Source organism: Natrix helvetica, assembly GCF_964273705.1.
Source record: "Natrix helvetica genome assembly, chromosome: 5".
In the NCBI taxonomy this organism is placed as follows: domain Eukaryota; kingdom Metazoa; phylum Chordata; class Lepidosauria; order Squamata; family Natricidae; genus Natrix; species Natrix helvetica.
Genome location: NC_138551.1, coordinates 78762083 through 78775062, shown reverse-complemented (window position 1 = coordinate 78775062; position 12980 = coordinate 78762083). Strand labels below are relative to the sequence as shown.

Sequence of the window (12980 nt, the reverse complement as noted above, 5' to 3'; positions counted from 1 at the left end):
CATGGATCGCAAGTGGCCACCCATTCCTCTATCTCTTTGTCCATGTTTGGCCACCAAACGTAACTTCTTGCTAACGCCTTCATCCTAACAATCCCCGGATGACCCGCATGTAATGCATCTAACACATTTCTACGTAACGCATAAGGAATAACAACTCGATCCCCCCACAATAAACAACCTTGTAACACTGAGAGTTCATCCCGTTTTGACCAAAACACTTTGAATTCCGGGCCCACGTTTCCCTTCGGCCACCCCCTCCAAACCCAAGTTTGCACTTGCTTTATTATATTATCTTTAGAGGAGAACCTTGCAACGTCGTAGGAAGAAACCGGTCCTGAGTCCAAACAGTCAATGAGCAGCACCAGTACTTCGGGAGTGGGGTCTGGCAAAAGGTCCGGTAATGGGCAACGGCTGAGTGCGTCTGCGTGTCCTAAAGTGGAGCCCAGTCGATGAATTAACTTGTATGAGTACGCAGCCAGGAAAACAGTCCACCTGGTCATGCGTGGAGACAGGGAGACGGGAGTGGGGCTGTTTCCCGCCAAGAGTCCCAACAGCGGTTTGTGATCTGTGATTAGTTCAAAATCGCGGCCGTAGAGGTATTCATGGAAACATTTTACTCCAGCTACAGCAGCTAACGCTTCCCTGTCCATCTGGCTGTAGTTCCTCTCGGCCGATGAAAGAGTCCTAGAGTAGAAAGTGATGGGTGCTTCGTTTCCGTTTGGCATCCTGTGGCTAAGGACTGCGCCAACTCCAAAAGGTGATGCGTCGCAGGTCAATACCAGCGGCAGTGTCTGGCTGTATTGGACTAACAGCGAGTCAGTGGTGAGCAGGCGCTTTACTGCGGCAAAAGCTGCTGCTTCGGATCGTCCCCATTTCCATGGTGCGTTCCTCTGGAGTAGTCGATGCAATGGCTCAGCAACGGTCGCCTTCTGTCTCAGAAAAACGCTGTAGAAGTTAAGTAGTCCGAGGAAGGCCTGCAACTCGGTCTGATTTCGTGGTGTGGGGGCGTCCTGGATCGCCTTAATTTTCTTTGAAGTGGGGTGTATTCCCTGACCATCGATTCTATATCCTAGGAATTCTACGCTAGGCACGTTAATTTGGCATTTTTCTTTTTTAAGGCGGAGGCCCTTCTCTCTGATTCGGGTCAAAACAGTTCTGACTCTTTTTAACAATTGCTCCTCGTTTTCAGCGGATACCAAGATGTCGTCGAAATAGGGGACGACTCCCGGTATCCCTTGCAACAGCCGTTCCTTGACGCTCTGGAACAGACCAGGAGCAATACTCACACCGAATTGTAGCCGGTTGCATTTGAATGCTCCTCTATGCGTCACTATAGTTTGGGCCTCAGCTGTGGCGCTATCCACTGGCAACTGCTGGTAAGCTTGTGCCATGTCTAACTTAGCAAATATCTTTCCTGGCCCCAACGAATGCAATAGGTGTTGTACTACTGGCACAGGATATGCGCTCTGTTGTAGCGCGACATTAATTGTGCATTTATAGACCGCGCAGATGCGGACTGATCCGTCTGGCTTGACTGGTGTCACGATGGGAGTTTCCCAGCGCGCGTGATCCACCGGCTCAAGGATTCCCTGCTCCACTAACTTATCTATTTCCTTATCTATTTTTGGGCGGAGTGCAAAAGGCACTCGTCTCGGCTTAAGTCGGATCGGCGCCACTTTGGGGTCTAAATTGAATGAGATTGGTTTACACACATACTTACCAAGACCGGGGCTGAACACATCCTCGAACTCCTTAAAAATCTGCTCGGCACTGCTGTTCTCCACGGCGTTGATTCCGGTGACTTCTAGCCCCAATGATTCAAACCAATCCAGTCCTAGAAGGTTCTGTAACGGTGCGCTGGCGATGGTCACGGGCAGCTGGGCTACGATGTCCTTGAAACGGATCTGGAACGTGCCTTGGCCCACGATGGGGACTCGGTTTCCCTGGTAGTCTCGTAGCAGGATGTCTGGGGCGCGTAGTTGGCTCTTTTTGAGGCTAGGGATAGCCTGTTTCATGGATGCCCATGAAATGATCGTCAGGGACGATCCTGTGTCAACTTCTAGCTCGCAAGGTGAGCCCTCCAAGAGGACTGTGACTTTCAGCTTTTTAGGCCGCTTGGTGCGGACCTGACTTATTGTGGTGAGATACGTTCGCAATTCCTCTCTCTGGGTCAACTCTATCTCAGCATCTGTATCCTGAAAATACTCTCGTTGAGCGTCTTGATAGAACGCTCTCTCAGCTCTTTGTGTGTAATCTCTCTGGGAATACGCTCGCTCAGCTCCTTGTGTGTAATCTTTCTGGGAATACGCTCGCTCAGCTCTTTGGGGATTTTCTCTCTGGGTAAACACTTGTGGATTTCTCTCTGGGCGCCCTTTTTGATTTCGCCAAGCCCCTGGGTTGGGCTTCTGTTGGCGGTACGTAGGTGGCTGCCATGAGGCAGGGACTCCGCTCCGGCACACTCGTGCGATGTGCCCAAGTTTGTTGCAGATTGAACAAACAACGTTCCTGAACCGACAGGTAGACCGGGGGTGATTCCCTCCGCAGCTTGCGCAGGGCGGCAAGCGGGATCCGGGTCTCCCCCCTGGCCTCATGTGACTGCTCCTCATCAGGTGACTGTCCTCGAACTCGGGATCCTCGTAGTCGGGGTTTGTGTCCTCGTAGTGAACTCTGGTTTGCCTGGGTGCTGGCTGGCTTCCGCTGGAACCGCGTTGTATGGTTACCGATGATTTCTCTGCTGACTCTGATGCCCTTGCTTCGTTTAGTGCTATCTGTAGGGTTAAATTTGGGTTTGCCAACAGCTTCTTTTGTAGGGAAATGTCTCTTAACCCACAGACAAATTGTGCCAGGATATGCTCGTCCAGATCCCTGAACTCGCAGTGAGTTGCTGCTTTACGCAGGGCTGCAACATATTGGTTGATTGACTCTCCCGCCTTCTGGTTCCGCGTGTTGAATTCCTGGCGGCAAACGTGACATAAAGGTAAAAATTGCCCCTGTCCAGTCATGTCTGACCCAGGGCGGTGCTCATCTCCATTTCTTAGCCAAGGGATCCAGCATTGTCTAAAGAATTTCAATGATCATGTGACCAGCATGATTATACGCTGGGGGCCATGGAATGCTGTTCCTTTCCTACCAAAGTGATACCTATTTATCTACTTGCACTTGCATGCTTTCTAATTGCTAGGTGGGCAGGAGCCGGGGCAAGTAATGGCAGCTCACCTCATTGTGCAGCACTTGGGTCTCAAACCCAGACTGTCAGCCTTCCAGCTGACAAGCTCAGTGTCTTTAATTGCCTGAGTCATGGGTTGACATATGGGGTGATAGTTGGTTATCACATGCCTTTTCTCTGAGTGTTGCAACATCCTTCTTGTCCTTTTAAATGTAACATTTTGTATGGCAAAGACTCGGATATAACTTTTATAAATAGATGCTACTTATCTGTTTATTGAATTCATACACCACCAAATCTCTTGACTCATATTAGTAATTGACAGGGTAAGCCAAATCCTAAGATTGATGCTGAATGCCTAGAACATTGTTTTTAAAGCTGGGAAGGCAAAAATGAGCACAGTATACAGTTTTCACTTTCTTTTCTTCTGACATATCTCTCCGCACATTGTGGGAGATCATGGGAACCTTCCTTGTCAGCAAGCAATTCAATGCACCTTTCACCAATTTGATCCATCAAGGCGAAAGGGACGGTAGAATACACCAAAATTCAAGAAGGAAGAACTTGATCAGATGAAAAGATTTCTCTGATTGGACCCCCTCATTATTATCCACTTTTTTACCTGCAGGTGTAAAAATGGCATCATTGCAAAAGAGTGCACCCGAACACAAAACACGGTTTGTGGGGAAAAACAAGGTAACTATTTATTTGATTAATGAACTATGTTTGATCATGTTGTGGCCTGCCAGTGGCCTGCAGAGCTGGCAGCCTATTTGGACAGTGAGGAGGTTGGGGAGGAACATGGGCCAGTCCTGGAGTCTGGGGAAGGCTCGGACGAGGGCTCTGCGTCAGAGACAGAGAGGGGGCCAGGGCCATCTGGGAGTTATGTGCTGCCTTCGGAGCCTCCAGAGTCAGACAGCAGCAAGGTAGAGGAACAGGCTCCCCCTGTTCCCAGTGCGTGCATGCACAGAACTGCCAGAAAGCAAGAACAGTTAAAACAGAAGGGACGACTTGGGATTAAGGCTTGGAGGTGATTGCCCCCCCCCCATAGGACATAAAAGAGGAGCAAAGGCATGTGAGCCTTTGCAGGAAGCAACTTGGTTGATGCTGGTCAATTTACCTTCTAAAGCTCTGTTTTGACTCTTTGCTTCATGTGGCCTTGCCAAGCTAATTGTCAATTAAGTCTTTGGCAGTGTTTCAAGGAAGATAAAGGTGGGTGCTTATCAGCCTTATTCCGAAGGACTTTGGCAGACTTCTGTCGGACTCTTTACAAACTATTTGTAACTCATTACGGGCTGTGAACGAACATAATTCACAGCCTTTGAAATAAAAGGAGGATTATTGGGACTAAGCATCTGCTTTTACTGTGTCAGGAAGCCTAGGTCAGAACAGATTAATGCTCCAGAAAGGAAGGGATACAAGGGGTAACAAAGGAGGTGTCAAAAAAAATCAAGGTGCCAGCACAACTTCACGATGGAAGCCCCACCTCTTTTTGTGATCTGTATGGGGGGGGGGCATCTTTGATTAATGATTGTATCTTTTATCTTGAGTTTGCTTGATACCCCTCCCTGTTGAAGCCCATGGGAAGAACTGAATTTGAATGTATGCAAGGCTATCTTTCAGCTCATTGAGGCTCTAATAGCCAGTCTGTCCAAAACTCTTTCTCTGTTGTTACTTCCTTTCGCTTCATCTACCACCTTGGCAAGCAAAGGGGACCAGGAAAGTAGTGGAGTCCAACATCAGTCTGTCTGTAATATGGAATAATATGGTTGGATCTAATCTTGTGCTGGATTAAATCTGGTGCTGGATAGACCTCTGCCAGCTCTGAAGATAGGGGTGCCTTCCAACATGACTTCTCACTCAAGACCCCTGGAATGACCTTAGAGGCATTGAGGAGAAGGCAGAATTAATCAGTTTAGCACATTAACAGAGTTGGAAGGGACCTTGTAGGTGATCTAGTCCAACCCCCCCCCCCCACTCAAGCAGGAGACCCTACACCATTTCTGACAGATGGCAGTCCAGTCTGTTTTCCTGAAAACTTCCAGTGATGAAGCTTCCACAACGTCTGAATGCAACTTCTGTTCCTTTGGCTGATTGTTCTCACTGTCAGAAAATTTCTCCTTATTACCAGATTGAATCTCTCCTTGTTCAGTTTCCATCCATTATTCCTTGTCTGGCCTTCAGATGCTTTGGAAAATAGCTTGATCCCCTCCTCTCTATGGCAGCCCCTCAAATATTGGAACACTGCTATCATGTCTCCCTGGTCCTTCTCTTCATTAGACTAGCTATGCCCAGTTCCTTTTGTAACCGTTCAACATATGTTTTAGCCTCCTGTCCCCTAATCATCTTGGTTGCTCTTCTCTGCACTTTTTCTACAGTCCCAACATCATTTTAATAGTGTGGTTACCAAAACTGGATGCAGTACTCTAGGTATGGTCTTATTGGGCTTTATAGAGTGATATTAGTACCTTAATCAATGGCTGTGCCGCCTCTTCTCTTTGGACAGAAGCCTGGGTCCTTTATCAATCTTTCCCAGAAGGCATCAAAGCCACTCTTGAATATCAGCAAGCATTGAATAACACTTTGCATAAATAAATATTTATTGAGCTTCAACCCCCCATCTCACCTGCCTTTGATTCATCTTCTGACAATTGCAGAAATCTGCCCCCTTATTAATTGGCTCAATATTCAGCCAGGGTGAATCGAATGGAAGCAAACAGCTTTGACCTAGCACTCATTTTTGAAACAATTTTAAATCTATCTTAAGAATTAAATGACGCTTTTCATGAGTTTCATCCACTCATTTGGATTTCACCAAGTATCTGAATTTTGCAGATACTTGGCCAATGTTTGGAAGAGTCACTATCAAACTTGGTTCCTCTTCCAAAGAGTTTGAGTATGTCTACAGTGTTTGAGCAACATTATAAATGTCTAGGATGTGTCCATAAAAGCATCAAAAATTAATTCAGCTCAAAAGAGATCTTATCTATAGAGCATATACTATTACTACTGTGTGTCTGTTCAGGGCATAAATGGACATCAACATGAGATTAGCAAAAGCTAATGGTTTCAAACCTGTAGTATAAAATGGGTAATCAATTATACAAGTATTCCTTGAGTTACAACCTTGACTTAGCGACTATTCAAACTTACAGCAGCACTGAAAAAAGTGACTTATGACCAGTCCTCGCACTTACAACAATCATATGAGCTGAGGTGGCGCACTGGTTAGAGTGCAGTACTGCAGGCTACTTCTGCTGATCACCACCTGCCAGTAGTTTGGTAGATCAAATCTCACCAGGCTCAAGGTTGACTCAGCCTTCCATCCTTCCGAGGTGGGTAAAATGAGGACTCAGATTGCTGGGGGCAATAGGCTGACTCCTTAAACCACTTAGAGAGGGCTGTAAAGCACTGTGAAGCGGTATACAAGTCTAAGTGCTATTGCTATTTAATATGCCCACAGTCACATGATCAAAATTTGGGTACTTGGCATTTACTGTGGTTGTAGCCTCTCGGGTTCACATGATTGCTGTTTGTGACTCTCCCAGATGGCTTCCAACAAGCAAAGTCAATGGGTGAAGCAGGATTTGCTTAACGACTTCATGATTCACTTAACAACTTCAGTGTTTTGCTTAATGGTAGCAAAACATAAAACTGGGCACTACTTACTTAACAACCACTTTGCTTAGCAACAGAAATTCTGGCTCCAAATTCTGGCCGTAAACCAAGGACTACCGGTATTCTGTTTGATTCGATTTAATTCAAAGGAATGTTTAAAATTCTACCAAAGTGTGGTTTCTGTTTCCATTTTTAGCCCTGCATTTGTTGCTTTGTTTAACAGAACTGATTCAAAAATCTGCGAATTGACCCATATGGATTGGAAAATGTGATGTTATTAAATATTCTTCTTCACAGGTGATTTGCGGTGGCTTTGGTTAATTCTGCCTTTTGTAGCATTGATTGTGGGATCGATTTTATATTGGTACTATCGTAAGTTGATATCACTTTCCTTTAAAAAACGCATTATAAACTTTACTATTACTTTTTAAAGTCAGCAAGTATGCAGAGGAACAACTATCTCCCAAAGTTTTCATCCTACATTTAAAACCCAATTGTGTCCTCTTTCAACAATTTTGGAAGTCAAGGTTCTTCTTTGAGATAGAGAAAAATTCTCATCTTGGACAGCAAATTGAAAGGAATCCAAGAAATATTGTCTACTCACTTTATCCTAACCTAACTGATTTATAATTCTGGTCCCTAATGAAATGCATCCAAAATGGGAAGGTTTATCCTGGCAGTATTTGAACCATCTGTCAAACCTGCCCGTACTTTATCCTCTAAATAGTAATGATCCTTGGCTCCATTTGTTGAGAAAGGTATAATTTTATTAAGTGTATTGCAGTAATGCCAGAACTGAGAATCGCATGTCAAAATCCCTAAGTTCAAGATTCCCCTCCCTTAATTGCCTCACTTCACTGATCCCCTCATGACCATTCAGGTTCAAGCAAGATGTTTTCAGAATGGTCATTTCAAGCGTAAGTTGGTATGCAGCTGCCTTCTTCTCCCAACCAGGTGACTTTGAGGCAGTCTCACAGGGTGATTCAGCTGTTGTGGTCTGCCCACAGCCTGCAGACTGGCAGAAGAGTTGGACAGCGAGGAGGTTGGGGAGGAACATCGGCCAGTCCTGGAGTCTGGGGAAGGTTTGGACGAGGGCTCTGCGTCGGAGGCAGAGAGGGGCCCAGGGCTATCTGGGAGTTATGTTCTGTCTCCAGAGCCTCTAGAGTCGGACAGCAGTGAGGCAGAGGAACAGGCTCCCTCTGTTCCCAGTGTGCGCATGTGCAGAGCTGCCAGAAGGCAAGAACAGTTAAGACAGAAGGGACGACTCAGGAGTAAGGTTTAGAGGTGATTGGCCACTCCCATAGGACATAAAGGAGGAGCAAAGGCACGTGAGCCTTTGCAGGAAGCACCTTGGTTCATGCTGGTCAGTTTACCTTCTGAAGCTCTGTTTTGATTCTTTGCTCTGTGTGGCCTTGCCAAGTTAATTGCCAATTAAGTCTTTGGCAGTGTTTCAAGGAAGATAAAGGTGGGTGCTTATCTGCCTTATCCCAAAAGAATTTGGCAGCCTACTGTAGAATTCTTTTCAACTATTTGGGACTCATTATGGACTGTGAATGAACATAATTCACAGCCTTTGAAATAAAAAGAGGGTTTTTAGGACTAAGTATGTGTTTTTTACTGTATCAGGAAGCCTAGGTCAGAACAACAGCAGTTACTTTCTCTTTCCCCCAAGCATTCCCATTCCCATCCACTCTCACCAGAGTTCATGGCATACTGTCACTGCCTGGTATCAAAGTACATTAGCAAACGTACTGTGGCAGTTGACACCCTCAATATTTGCTTGAAGGCAAAGGTTGGGCCAGATACTTGTTGCTCCTATTCTACCAGCTCTCATGTTTGTATATCTTTAGTGTGACAAGACACACCAACCAGATTTTTGTAGATTACGCATTAATTAAAAGACGGAATTAGACACAGACAAACATCCCTAAAAAATGGAAGTCAACCACAAGCTCCTTGTCAGGCACTGGTAACTTGCAATCCCAGTGCCATATATACCATCTCACTTCTATGTTTCAGCATCCTGCCATTTTAGGATGGCAAATTGAAGTAAATTAAAAGAGAGTTTAAGAACTCCAGTCACCACAAATTCCAGAAATTTTACATGCAATTACTACATTTCACATTTATTATAAGCACATTCCTAATACGCTATTTCTGGTTATTTGAAGACTGTCTAGCAAATAATTCTTTGTGTTCCTTTGTAGGTCGAAGGTACAGAATTCAAATGAGGCCAAACATTCCAAATCAAGAGGGCTATAACTATGAATCACATGTGAGTCTCCTTTTTTGAAGTAATCCAGTGAACTAAGAAAGATGATGGAGAGTAACCTAAGACATTGAACTAACAAGGCTCCGTCTAGCTCCTAATAGTAGTAGTGGTGTTTTTCCACTACTAATGCTTCTTTGTGGTTTTTGTCTTTACATTGCTCAGATGTTCTTTCTAATCCTTGAAGTGAGGTGTGAGACCCACTTGGTAGAGATGTCCATCTGTGCAGGGACATCTACTGGAGGGTCAAAAAGTCAAAATTATGGCCATGACCATACTATAAAAATAACATGGGCCCCCATAGACACCCCGAAACTGTAATACCCTTTTCTTTGTCAAGAAAAGAATGGGTTCTGTCAGACATTGAGAAAATTTAGAACTACGTGCTGTACCTACTATTCTTGTATTTATTTATTCATTTATTTGGGCACTGAATTTGTTTTTTTTTACTTTGCCACTCGTTTTATTCAATGATGTAACTTGCCATAGTTATTGTTTTGTATTTTGTTTCTCATTTACTTATGCATTAGTAACCTCATTCGCTTATGCATAAGAGGTGTATGCATGCATAAAATAGAATGCCAGAAAACAAAATAGAGACATTCATCTCTGACATTTTGTCTCTGTTGGGAGAGTTCTTAAAATCATTCCTGAATATAAACCAGTACTTGTTTCAATAAACTGTTCCAGTCTGTGGAGATTCTTATTGTTTATTTACTTTCCTCACCACAAATTGCAAATTAATTTGATTAAAAAGGGAAGAAGTCATTGGTTGAACATCATGGCTTCAGGCCAATAAACACATGTGTAGAAAACTAATAAAATGGATGGGAATGAAGTATAATTGTTAAATGTTTTTAATTTCCTCTCAATTCAGAGCCACTACTTATCTGATAATGTTTGATTACATCAGGACCCATCTTCTTTATTACAAGGATCAAAGATCAATTTCAATCCATATAGAGTATGCTGCTTTTGCTGAAGAGTTCTTTAGATATGATATGAAACTTCACTTTTTGGGAACAAAATGGTATATTTTGCCTAGTACTAATTTAAAAAGTGACATTTACTTTACAGAATTTGCACTATGAATATTGGAAGTCACTTCTTTGTACTTCTTTCTGTTTTTCTTTAACTTTTTTTCCTTTTCTTTGATTTCTTCTTTCTTCTTCCTGACTTTCTATTACTTTGTGTTAACTTTAATTTTCCGGTTCAAAAGTTTTAATAAAAAATTAAACATTAAAAAAGTAAGCAAAGCTTGGTGGTGTGGATATGGCTCATTTGTTTTTAATTGTTTCCTTTTAGGAGCAGATGATAATCGAGTGTCCAGGTACGTAAAAAATTAAAAACGAATCATTGCACTATATGCTTGCATGTGCTTGCTTTTATACTTGGGCTGTATTGGACTATAGTAATGGCTCAGTTACGTCATTCTACCACTAAGATTTGTTCTGTAATGGATGGTCTTTCATTAATCCAGAATGTGGTAATGAGGTTGTTTATCCCCTTTGCCTTGTCTAGAGATCTAGACAAGCTTTGCTGGCATTTCATGAGTCTCTTGATTTTTACAATCCAAGTATGCTATCCTAGCCCTGATAGAGGCAAATTACTGTATTGAATTGGTTTCCAGTTTCTTTCTAAGTCCAATTCATAAATGGCTTATAATGATCTTCTAATTTGAATGATCTCAAGGAAGAAGTCTTAGAGAAGTGACTGGGAATTTCCAAAACAGATCTAGAAAGAAACCTTCACAGAAACTCCTTTCCAATGTAACTTACTTTATGCTTGTAGCCTTGCACAATTCTATTTATTAAACATATAGGAATACTGTTATCTAGGCCTTTGCTATAAATATTCTGTTACCTAGTTGTTTCAGATTCCTCATTAGCTGAAAAATATTATTTCAAGGATATTTCTGCCAGGAACTGCTGTGAATTCTTGTAAGCTCATGCTTTGGCCATCAGTGACAATATCTAGTTAATGTCTTTTTTTTGGGGGGGGGGCATTTTTAAAACTCCTTTTGGATTTTCTCTAATCGCCTTTGCCTTAGATTTTTGCAAAATATTTAAGCTTTGGTTTCGTAGCTTTATCAACCATTTTCTCCAGCATTAGCTTTGTTGTTGTTACTGTTATTCTTTTCTCATGGCATAGTTTCAACAGCCATTATGTTACATCTGCGAAAATCATGGCCTTAGCAATACATTCCTTCTCCCCTGCCCCAAAAGTGTTTGTTATGTGTAAAAGTTTTATACGTAAATTATTAAAAGTCATAATTAATATCATAATCTCAATTGTATTTATACTCTGTGTACATTCTGTGTGTGTGTTTCTCTCTCTGTGTGTGTGTTTTTGTGTGTGTGTGTGTGTGTGTGTGTGTGTGTGTGGTGGGTTACAGCTGGTATGCCCCGGGACAGGAGTACTGGTGCCTACTGGGAGCACCAGGTACCATTTCAGGATCCACCTGCCTGCCCGCTCTTCTTACCTGTATTTGACCCAACCGGGCCATTTACGCCAAACAGCTGGAGCGTCACGGATGGCCCCATTGCAGCATACCGGTTGCAACGGGATCTGGAACTCATGACTGGTGTGTATGTGTGTGTGTGTGTGTGTGTGTGTGTGTACTACGTGTTAATAAAAAGAAAAACAGACTGGAGCAAATTTAACAAAAATTAAAATACCACAAGTAGCAAAAGAGAAAATAAGATTTTTTTTTAAAAAAAAATCCTGAATACGTTTCTAACTTCTCCTTTTCATATGTCTGCTTATTTGCAACATTTGTAGACATTTAGAACCCCTCAGAATCTAAACTGTAAGTGAATATGTTACATAACTGAGACTGGGGCAATAGGCTCCACCAAGGTCCTCCATTACGGCGGGAAAATGCTCAAAGCCGATTGGCTGAGCCGTCTGACAGCTCCCTATAAAAGGGCTAGCTGTCAGACAGGCCAGCGCTAGATCTGTACATAGTTACCGAATAAAGAGCTGTTTGTTGTGACAGAAGCCTGAGCCCTCTGTCACCTGTTCACCCTATCTCACAGAATATATTGGCTATGCTGCATTCTATGATTAGGAAGCTCATTTGCTTAAATTTACTAAACTTTTGAGAATTCAGCCACATGTAACTTGGTTGTTAGGGTGATGTCTTTTCACGTTGTTATCATTTTGATGTCTATGGGTCACCCTTAAAATTGATTGAATACAAACAATTGAAGACAATAATTGATTATTATAATTGCATGCATTTTTTCCTTATTTTCCTTTGCAGATATTAACCTGAAGCCTTTCATTCCTAAAATTGTACGTGATATGGAAGTGAACCAAGTTAGAAGTCTTGTTCGGAATTTGGGTATTTGTACGCCTCAGATTGATGGGATCGTGCATGATAATCCAAACGATTCTTCTGAACAAAAAATAAAATTACTGGAACGTTGGCACGAAATACATGGGCGAAAAGGTTCTTATCAGACTTTAATCACCAGTCTGAGAGAACTTAAATTTTATGATGCGGCTAATAGAGTTAAAGAAATAATTGAGAGAGGATTCAGCCATCCAGAAGATTAAAAGAGGTAATATTTAAAATGCTCATCAAAGTATAAGGCTTTTCAGATAAAAATCACATTGTGCTATTCTTATGTAATAGGACTGATTCAACAGACGGTTCTCTTGGGAACTGAACTCACATTCGCATTATTTTCAGCCACCTATCTGAAAAGAACAACTTCTGTTTTGTTTTCCAGATGTCTCTATGTGATCAGATTGGACTGTCTATGTTGACACGGCATATTTCGGCATGCATAACATCAGTAACAGGACTAGTTGATACAGCAATGTTCCTGATAAGCGTCCTTCAAAAATTACACTAATACTACCTCAGGAGTTCTTTGTCAAGTGCAGTATCACTGCTTTACAACAACATAAGACATTATA

At 42.6% G+C, this 12980-nt stretch overlaps 1 protein-coding gene across 1 annotated transcript in view; it reads left to right on the top strand.

The window, feature by feature from the left end:
* FAS (Fas cell surface death receptor) overlaps positions 1-10582 on the top strand; it is a gene marked incomplete at its 3' end in the record, with an annotated part of 31320 nt that extends 20738 nt beyond the window's left edge. The window contains exons 5-9 of the mRNA XM_081954083.1: positions 3795-3862; positions 7082-7156; positions 8992-9059; positions 10359-10383; positions 10575-10582. Coding sequence (XP_081810209.1) covers positions 3795-3862; positions 7082-7156; positions 8992-9059; positions 10359-10383; positions 10575-10582 — 244 coding nt within the window. The remainder of the gene's footprint in view (positions 1-3794; positions 3863-7081; positions 7157-8991; positions 9060-10358; positions 10384-10574) is intronic.
* Between the last annotated feature and the right edge of the window lie 2398 nt (positions 10583-12980).